The sequence below is a fragment of the Patiria miniata genome, unplaced genomic scaffold (assembly GCF_015706575.1).
Source record: "Patiria miniata isolate m_02_andy unplaced genomic scaffold, ASM1570657v1 HiC_scaffold_3, whole genome shotgun sequence".
Lineage (NCBI taxonomy): Eukaryota > Metazoa > Echinodermata > Asteroidea > Valvatida > Asterinidae > Patiria > Patiria miniata.
Window position 1 is genome coordinate 27325226 of NW_024037069.1, and position 10754 is coordinate 27335979.

The 10754-nt window shown below is 40.8% G+C and overlaps 1 protein-coding gene across 1 annotated transcript; it reads right to left on the reverse strand.

Moving 5' to 3' along the window:
- Window positions 1-285: 285 nt before the first annotated feature.
- Window positions 286-4976, reverse strand: LOC119737565. The gene is made up of 6 exons (XM_038212015.1): window positions 4635-4976; window positions 3638-3856; window positions 2842-3330; window positions 1768-1986; window positions 1322-1516; window positions 286-518 (listed from the first exon to the last, which is right to left on the reverse strand). The coding sequence occupies exons 1-6, from the start codon at window positions 4912-4914 to the stop codon at window positions 289-291; spliced, it is 1632 nt and encodes a 543-aa protein (XP_038067943.1). The 5' UTR covers window positions 4915-4976; the 3' UTR covers window positions 286-288.
- Window positions 4977-10754: the final 5778 nt, after the last annotated feature.

Below are 10754 nucleotides of genomic sequence, written 5' to 3' on the forward strand. Positions count from 1 at the left end.
CCCCCCATTTTAGAGTCGGGCGCCGCCAATGGACCAACGCAAACCCCATCATGTCCTCGTCATCAGCTAGCATTTAGCGTCATATACTCAAGGATAACAAAAAAGCCAACGCACTTTAACTTTTTAAAGCTATGCAATACACATAAGTCGCAGTTTATTACCCTTTACATGGGCATGATGGGCGGCAAACCCGGTTGACGATACATGTTTGAACAGCGCCCCCTTTGAGTGAGATAGACTCCACCTCGCCCCCTCCCCCTTTGAATTTCCCTAAGGTGCTGATCCTCCCTACCCCTCCTCGTGCACAGTTGACAAAATATTTAGCAAAGCTCCTAACCCCTGCCAAGTCCCAGCACCAACTTTTTTTAATACATGTACAATTATACACACTGTACTTACAATGTAGACACAGGCAGCGACAAAGCAGATGAGTAAGATTGAAGCCACGACCCATATCGCAATCGAATCGACGGGTTTGTTGGGAATTGGAATACCGTCTGTCAAAGCAAGCGTTGTTCCTGAAAAGAGTCAAAAGGCACTCTGACACAATATCTGACTAGGTTCGTTTGATATGTAACTTGATTTAATTCACTTCTGGCTTTATTCGATTGATATCTGACTGATGCGATTGATATCTGACTTGATCGAATCACTGAGTTTCATTGTTTCATCACCTAATAGACCCCATCTGACGTCACATCTGACGTCCTTTTCCTCTGGGATTCGATACGCATTAGTACACACAATGTATTTATAATACATTCAGGTGACAGGCACGATCCCTCTGCCTAGTTCCGTTAGAGTTCGCATAAGCAATAGCACCTGGGACTATTAACCAAATGAACGAGAAATTATATTTGATTTTCTATTCAAAGACCTTTTGCCCAGCAAAATGATTCCTGGATAGTTTTACAATTTTGCTGAAATCAAATTCTTTTTGTCAACATTATATTACTCGTGATTAGTAGCGGTCATTTAAAGCAAACAAAAGTCGAATTATAATTCTTCTCAATGAAGAGAATCAAAATATTGCCAGATTCGCACTCGTGATTGTGTGTGAATGCAGTTACATAATTACTACGAAGTGAACACAATAATTGCACTAGTTCAGAAAGCGTGGTTCACTGATTTCTTCCCATGATGTAGTTACATTCTATCGTAATTGCAGCCGGTTTTATTGAACCACATCGGTATTTCCCGATCAACATCAAATTATATATAGAACTTTCACAATAACATCGAAATTACACAATGTACGGTTTACTAATCCAATATAGCAGCCAGATATTGAGTCACACTAAGTCCGCGAAATGAAACCTACCTGGATTGCTGGAGGAACGAACTTCATCATAAGTTGCCGTTGTGGGTTTAGTTTTGGTAAGGCGCACCCTCGTGCGTGTAGAACTGCTTCCTACAGCAACACCCGTTGCCTCACACACATATTCTATGTCATTGTCATCCGAAGGAACTTGGATTGTTGCTGAAGTTGAATAGGTGTTGTTCCTCAACGACGAACCTGATCGATAGATTTATAGATACATATAACACGCATATGTTTTATTAACAGGTAACTAAAAATCGGAAACGATCATTACTGTGTATGGGGCGCTGTTATGTTCAATGTCGATGATATTTTTGTCAATTTTGGCGACCAAAAAAGATAGAACTAGGGAGGGGAGAGGAGTGTATCCCCACGGCCCCACAACCCCTCCAGCGATGCCAGTAATTACCTGATTCCTCCATGATCTTATGAAGAACATTGCTTACCTGTGTTAGCCGGTAGAACTACAGGCCTGACTGCTGTTGAGGCCTCGAGTTCCGTCAGCCCGCCCAAAAACCACTTCAATTGCACGGCAGGTTTGACCTGCTCCATGACGCAGGTCAGGTTATGCACCGTGCTGTCGTGTCGTACTCTCACCTTGCACGTGTCTGCGTCGTGGTCTCGATTACAGCCGATGACGGTAGGATATGATCGACTTGGGGCGACTTTTGGTAAAGGGTAATGGACATCATTAATTTTGCACAAAAAAAATGGATTTTCACTGATTCAAGGAACAACGATACAATGAATCAGAAAAAGGTTATTCAACAAACTAGCCTGCCCAAATTTCAGCTCAGATACTTCTGCAAAAAAAAACACTGAAAGTGCATTCTCTTGTGGTAAGATCCCAGTTTGTCATTTCAAGATGAGTTCGCCCAAACGATCGGGACAATGATGGGAATTCCTCTTTTATTGAAAATGAAAGCATACTAGGCCCAGTGATTTCTCAGGAGGTTTGATCCTGTTATTTATTTACAGTAAAGCAGGACATTTCCTAATATTTTGGTACTTTCGTTTTTAAATGATTGAGGTATGGTAATCAAAGTGTGATTCAGAGATTGGGGGTTACATTCGAGTAAAAACTTGTCCGAGACTCGAGACAAAGTACAGGAACCAGACGTCATTATCGTAATCGACCTGGGGCAATGTCATAAAGCTGCACAGAAATTTCCTAAACACAGGAAATATTTCTTTGGCAAAAAAATTACCTGCCAACATGCCATGTGATTATTATTGCTTGTGACTGCAGGTTGCCAGCTCATCTTTGTTTAGCACGTATCGTGTATATAATTATATGCTAAGAAATAGTTGCTGTTTAAAATCTCCATGAAATTGGGAAATGTGCAGATCCAAATGTCAGAAATTTCTTAATAAATATTCTTCCAAATTAGTTTTTATATTATAGTGACAGTGAGACAAATGAACTTCTTTTTGTTTTTGTATATTTTAAAGGAATTTGCAAAATGCTAAGAAACATTTGAAGCAAACACAAGTAAGGTAAACTCACAAAATGGACTCACCCTTGTCACAAACTTCAATCTGTCCATATTCCATGCTTAGTAAATGCGGTTTCAGCTTAAAGAAGTAGGTTCCCTCATTGGGGGCGGTGACGTTCTCGATGATGAGATTGCACTCATCGTCGATATCATAAACGCCCTCTGGGATCCCGTTTTGGGGAGCCACTCTTCCATTGAAGTATGAGATGAGCATGAATGTGTCGCTTAGTGAGCCATAGAACCAGTATATCGCGTCGACGTCTTCTACCATCAATTTGCAAGTTAGGCTATTTGGACCGGGCACAATCCCGCGGTGGCCTCGTTCTAAGAGCAAGGCTCCATCATGAGTTGCCGTTGTGGGTTTAGTTTTGGTAAGGCGCACCCTCGTGCGTGTAGTACTGCTTCCTAGTACAGCAACACCCATTGCCTCACACACATATTCTATGTCATTGTAATCCGAAGGAACTTGGATTGTTGCTGAAGTTGAATAGGTGTTGTTCCTCAACCACAAACCTGATCGATAGATTTAAAGAACAAAAACTGATACATAATACACATGTATATGTTTTAATAACAGTTAACAAAACAGATAACGATCATGTCTGTGTATGGGGCGCCGTTATGTTCAAGGTCGACGATATTTTGAAACAGACACACGACGGACGGACACACAATTTTGTCGACAGTACAACGATTTTGCCGACCAAAAAAATTACCAGGGAGGGGAGAGGAGTGAACACCCCCACGGCCTCACAACCCTTCAAGTGATGCCACTGACTATACACGATTCCTCCATTATCTTATGAAGAACATTGCTTACCTGTGTTAGCCGGTAGAACCACAGGCCTGACTGCTGATGAGGCCTTCAGTTCCGTCAGCCCGCCCAAAAACCACTTCAATTCCACAGCAGGTTTGACCTGCTCCATGACGCAGGTCAGGTTGTGCATCGTTCTGTCGTGTCGTACTCTCGCCTCGCACGTGTCTACCTCGTGGTCTTGATTGCAGCCGATGACGGTAGGATATGAACGTCTTGGGGAGACTGTTGATAAAGGGTAATGGACATCATTTGCCAAAAGAAAATGGATTTTCAACAATACAATGAATCTGAAGAAGGTTATTCAACAAACTAGCCGGCCCAAATTTCAGCTCAGATACTTCTGCAAAAAACACTGAAAGTGCATTCTCTTGTGATAAGATCCCAGTTTGTCATTTCAAGATGAGTTTGTCCTAGCCATCGGGACATTGATGGGAATTCCTGTTTTCTCGAAAATGACAGCATACTAGGCCCAGTGATTTCACAGGATGTATGATCCTATTATTTACTTACATTAAAGTAGGATATTTTCTATATTTTCTACAATATTTTTGTACTTTCGTTTTTAAATGATTGAGGTATGTTAATCAAAGTGTGATTCGGAGATTGGGGATTACATTCGAGTAAAAACTTGTCCGAGACTCGAGACAAAGTACGGGAACCAGACGTCATTATTTTTATCGACCTGCGGCCAATGTCATGGAGCTGCTAGGCACATGACATTCCCTAAACACTGGAAATATTTCCTTGGCAAAGAATTTACCCACCAACATGCCATGCTGAGCAATATTTGCTGTTTAAAATCTCCATGAACATGGGAAATGTGCAGATCCAAATTTCGGAATTTTTAAATAAATATTCTTTCAAATTTAGTTTTTATATTATACTAGTGACAGTGAGACAATTGAACTTCTTTGTTGTTTTTGTATATTGTAAAGGAATTTGCAAAATGCTAAGAAACATTTGAAGCAACCAGTAAACTAAACTCACAAAATGGACTCACCCTTGTCACAAACTTCAATCTGTCCCACTTCCATGCCTAGTAAATGCGGTTTCAGCTTATAGTAGTAGGTTCCCTGATTGGAGGCGGTGACGTTCTCAATGATGAGATTGCACTCATTGTCGATATCATAGACGCCCTCTGGGATCCCGTTTTGGGGAGCCACTCTTCCCAAGAAGTACGAGATGAGCAGGGCTGTGTTGCTTATTGAGCCATAGCGCCAGTACATCGCGTCGACCTCCTCTACCAGCATATTGCAAGATTTGCTCAGGGGACAGGGCATGATCCCACGGTGGCCTCGTTCTAAGAACAAGGTTCCAACGGTGGTCGCTCGGACTAATGTACCTAAACCTATAATGAACGAGGCATTTATGATTTTATTACATAAATCTAGGAAATCTAGGTCAATTGACATTCTTTTTGACACGATCGTATTGCTCTTGATTAGTAATTTGAAAATGTAGTAAATTAACTCCAGTCAAATAGTTTTCTCAGTTTGGACCAAAAGTCAAACACCGCCAGATTTGCCTTCATAATTGTGTTAGGAGGCATTATAGAAGGAAACCATTGCCGTATTTCACCCCCAGATGTAGTCAGGATTTCCCGAAAGGTTTTTGCCCGTAATTCACAGCCACTTTTATTAACAACATTGGAATTCCCCATATAAGCCCAATACTCTTTTAGACTTTAAATTGGGATTACTGAGTTTGCATGTACAATCCATGCAGTGCAGCCAGATCACATCATGAGTCCGCAAAAAAATAGACTGCTTACAGATGCAGTATAACAGCAATGATGATGGTACCCGCTGTATTCGAATTCCGACTCGCCTCGTCATTTTGCCGTCTCTATAATGGAAGCAAAAATGCAATTATAAGTAAACGTCACAATTTGTTGAAGTCTTTTCCAGATTTATTTTTATTGTGCAGCGGCGGAACGGGTTTGAAGCTGGGGGGGGGGGGGGCATCACCAAAAAGGGGCACTTGCAAACCCGTGCTGAAATGTCGACACGTTTTTTTCACCGGACACTTGGCCTCTGTAAAATCAAATAGGGGGCGCTCTTCAAAACCAATGATTATATGTGCCCATTTTCAGGGCGTATTGTATGGGTTTTGGGACTTGGTTTTCATATTTCTCGTTCTTATATCAAAAATATCGATACAATTTTTGGGAAATGGTTACTTCTAAGAAATAGTAAGATACTTAAAGGGCATTTTTGTTGGCTCAAGCTGGCCGCGATGTCGGCCCGAAATCCAGCCTCGAACTCAGCCTCGAACTCAGCCTCGAACTCAAAAAATTTAAAACACATGCACCAAAAGGAGGTCGCTATTCCCATTACTTTGTGCACAGTTTTAACAATCTCTTTTAAAACCAAAAATCCCCCCCCCTAGAAATAAATAAAGTACACATTTTTAGTTCATTATCTGAAAGACCAAACCTCTGGGCACACTTAATTTGGGACAAGGCTGAATCGGGGCATTTTTAGTACCCAGCCTCACATTATGAAAATGACATATTTTTCCCATTACTTTGTGCACAGTTTTGACACGCTCCTTTAAAACCAAAATCCCCCCCTAGAAATAAATAAAGTACACATTTTTAATTCATTATCTGAAAGACCAAATCACTGGGCACACTTAATTTGGGACAAGGCTGAATCGGGGCATTTTTAGTACCCAGCCTCACATTATGAAAATGACATATTTTTCCCATTACTTTGTGCACAGTTTTGACACGCTCCTTTAAAACCAAAATCCCCCCTAGAAATAAATAAAGTGCACATTTTTAGTTCATTATCTAAAAGACCAAATCACTGGGTACACTTCATTTGGAACAAGGCTGAATCGGGGCATTTTTAGTACCCAGCCTCACATTATGAAAATGACATATTTTTCCCATTACTTTGTGCACAGTTTTGACACGCTCCTTTAAAACGAAAATCCCCCCCCCCCTAGAAATAAATAAAGTGCACATTTTTAGTTCATTATCTGAAAGACCAAATCACTGGGCACACTTAATTTGGGACAAGGCTGAATCGGGGCATTTTTACTACCCAGCCTCACATTATGAAAATGACATATTTTTCCCATTACTGTGTGCACAGTTTTGACACGCTCCTTTAAAACCAAAATCCCCCCCTAGAAATAAATAAAGTACACATTTTTAGTTCATTACCTGAAAGACCAAATCACTGGGTACACTTAATTTGGGACAAGACTGAATCGGGGCATTTTTAGTACCCAGCCTCACATTATGAAAATGACATATTTTTCCCATTACTTTGTGCACAGTTTTGACAGGCTCCTTTAAAACCAAAATCCCCCCCCCCTAAAAATAAATAAAGTGCACATTTTTAGTTCATTATCTGAAAGACCAAATCACTGGGCACACTTAATTTGGGACAAGGCTGAATCGGGGCATTTTTAGTACCCAGCCTCACATTATGAAAATGACATATTTTTTCCATTACTTTGTGCACAGTTTTAACAATCTCTTTTAAAACCAAAATCCCCCCCCCCCCTTGAAATAAATAAAGTGAACATTTTTAGTTCATTATCTGAAACACCAAATCACTGGGCACACTTAATTTGGGACAAGGCTTAATCGGGGCATTTTTAGTACCCAGCCTCACATTATGAAAATGACATATTTTTCCCATTACTTTGTGCACAGTTTTGACACGCTCCTTTAAAACCAAAAATCCCCCCCTAGAAATAAATAAAGTGCACATTTTTAGTTCATTATCTGAAAGACCAAACCTCTGGGCACACTTAATTTGGGACAAGGCTGAATCGGGGCATTTTTAGTACCCAGCCTCACATTATGAAAATGACATATTTTTTCCTTTAATTTGTGCACAGTTTTGACACGCTCCTTTAAAACCAAAATCCCCCCCCCCCCCTAGAAATAAAAAAAGTACACAATTTTAGTTCATTATCTGAAAGACCAAACCTATGGGCACACTTAATTTTGGACAAGGCTGAATCGGGGCATTTTTAGTACCCAGCCTCACATTATGAAAATGACATATTTTTCCCTTTACTTTGTGCACAGTTTTGACACGCTCCTTTAAAACCAAAAATCCCCCCCCTAGAAATAAATAAAGTACACATATTTAGTTCACTACCTGAAAGACCAAACCTCTGGGCACACTTAATTTGGGACAAGGCTGAATCGGGGCATTTTTACTACCCAGCCTCACATTATGAAAATGACATATTTTTCCTATTACTTTGTGCACAGTTTTGACACGCTCCTTTAAAACCAAAATCCCCCCTAGAAATAAATAAAGTGCACATTTTTAGTTCATTATCTGAAAGAGCAAATCACTGGGCACACTTAATTTGGGACAAGGCTGAATCGGGGCATTTTTAGTACCCAGCCTCACATTATGAAAATGACATATTTTTCCCATTACTTTGTGCACAGTTTTGACACGCTCCTTTAAAACCAAAAATCCCCCCCCCCCCTAGAAATAAATAAAGTGCACATTTTTAGTTCATTATCTGAAAGACCAAACCTCTGGGCACACTTTATTTGGGACAAGGCTGAATCGGGGCATTTTTACTACCCAGCCTCACATTATGAAAATGACATATTTTTTCCATTTATACTTTGTGCACAGTTTTGACACGCTCCTTTAAAACCAAAATCCCCCTAGAAATAAAAAAAATTGCACATTTTTAGTTCATTATGAAAGACCAATGTATTTATACCGGAGGCTACCGGACCTAAGATTCATCAGAATCTTTTGGTCTGGGAACCAGACTAGGGCAAAGCACGCGAGCGCATTAAGGGCGCGCCCGGCGTGCAATCTTCGAAATGCGCACGCATTACGCTGTGAATAGCCAATCAGCGTCATTTACATCATAATCACGGCCAGTGGTTGGTGTAAGGGACGCGCACGCGCCCATGGAGTCGAGGCTACAGACTGCCCGAACTCGGACGGCTGGGCCATTGCATGAGAAAAAGTTTCTATGTCAATAGAGGGCGCTGTTTCTTTTTTTCTTTTTTCTCAGGTAGAAATTTCGGCGTTTTTATCTCAGATTTTCTCATTCTCAAACAAACTGTGGACCGGGGAACAATGTTTTTTTCGATATGGTACACCATAATGTACATGTCTTTGAAGTTTTATAAAATTTGGCGAACCAGACCGCGTGGTGAGCGAAAAAAAGGCCTCGTCCCATGAACTAATTCGCAGGAAGTATGAACCGAGCTGTAATAACAACATTATTTGTTTCCGTGTAGTGGTAGTTTCCTTGTCTCATTATGAAAATGTTTTGTCTACATTGAGGACAGGTTGTTCGAAGTCCCTAACCAACTCTTTGTAAAAAGGTTGCGTATCTTTAGCTGACCGTACGAGAACGGACTGTACCAAGTATATTATAACCACTTACTGAGACATTGGAACAAATCTTCAACTTGAGGTCATTGATTTTTAAAGAACAAAGTTTGGCCTTGATAAACACCCTGTGCCCCTTTGTTGGCGGGGCTGCAAATTCCTGCATGTCCGGCTGTTTTGTTGATGTTACCGTCCCCCCAAAAATAGCCCATTTGATACTTCCTTCCATCTGATCATTGTAATCATCCGGACAATGAAGAACACCAGCGCCATAGTGGCACAGGCTTGCGCCAATGTAACTGTTCACAACAATCATTGTTTTAACTTTAAGCGTTAACATTAAATACCTTTGCATTTCTCATGAACATCATTCATTAATTTTTACCAACTCCGCTTCACCAAATCCTGCCAGTGTAGTCAGTATTAATAAGGGAATAAAATGTGTGCTCCGGAGGTTTTTAAACAGAGTGATAAACACCGACCGGGCACATATTTATTCCCATTCATAAATACCTTTTCGGTAAAAAAAAAATATCATATAATTCGTTCAAAAATCATAATGTTCAACAAGTTCACTTTATGCTATTTGAAACATCCCTCTAGCAAAATAATGGAGTGTTCAGCTGGCGAGTAAGATGTAAACAACCCTTTTATGGAGATTGACGCGCGCGTAGCACGTTCTGCGCGAGGTCGCGCAGAACGCACCTGGGGCGTTGCGTTTTGAATTTAGAACTATAGAATTCGGACTCACTGGTAGTGTTGCGCATGCCTACGTGAAGATTGTGAACGTTCAACCAATGAAACGGTAAGAGCCACTGGATTTTTAGGAGTCCATATTTTATGTGACACTGGAAAAGTGTTTAAGACCAGCTAGCTATGTCTTTATCATCCGTTTAAGACCAGCCACGTGACGGGCTCTCGACCAATAGGAATGGATAAACTATCTGAGGCATTTATGAATATAGCTTTAAACAAAGCGCGGTGGAATGCAAAACTCGCCTGCTCGCTACGCCCATTGCATATTTGGGCAAAATTCTAGGCGGCGCGCGCTGTAAAAAAAAAAATTTAGTTGGCCGCGAGAGGGCGCTAGGCAAAAAGCATGATCGCAATGGCTGCTCACATGTAAAATGACACAAACACGAAGTTAAGAAGTTATGATATGAATTAATGCTGGAGTAAGGAACCTATCGGGTAAAATTAAGTACTGAAACCCGACCTGGTTACAAGTCCATTGCACGAAGTTTCAAAGCTTCAAGAGCTTTACTTTAATAATAATGCTAAGTATCCATGGCGACTTTTGCGCAAAAGTGACAATTTTCGTTTTCACGAGTAACACTCAAGTTCCATTTCATTGCAATGCATGGCGCGCACTCTGCTCATGAGTGAGCAAAAACGTTTTCACGAAGTAACACTAGTCTTGTAATAGACCGCTTGCAGACGCGATCGATAATTGACGCGCGAAGGTGCGCGACGCCATGTTATGGGACAAAATGTGCATAGATAGATATACACTTGTCCCACAACATGGCGTCGCGCGTCGATTATCGAACGCATCTGCAAGCGGTCTATAAGTTGTATGAGCGCGCGCACGCTGACCTGAAATTGCCCTTTCCTCGTGTTGAATACATTGAAGAGTGTTACTTCGTGAAAACGAAAATTTACAGTTTTGCAGCCTTTTCCGTTTCACGAACTAACACTCATTATTTTCCTTTTGTTTCTTGTTTATTTAATACACAAACGGGTGAAAACAGCAGATTTAATCAATTCAATTCATCAAGTGT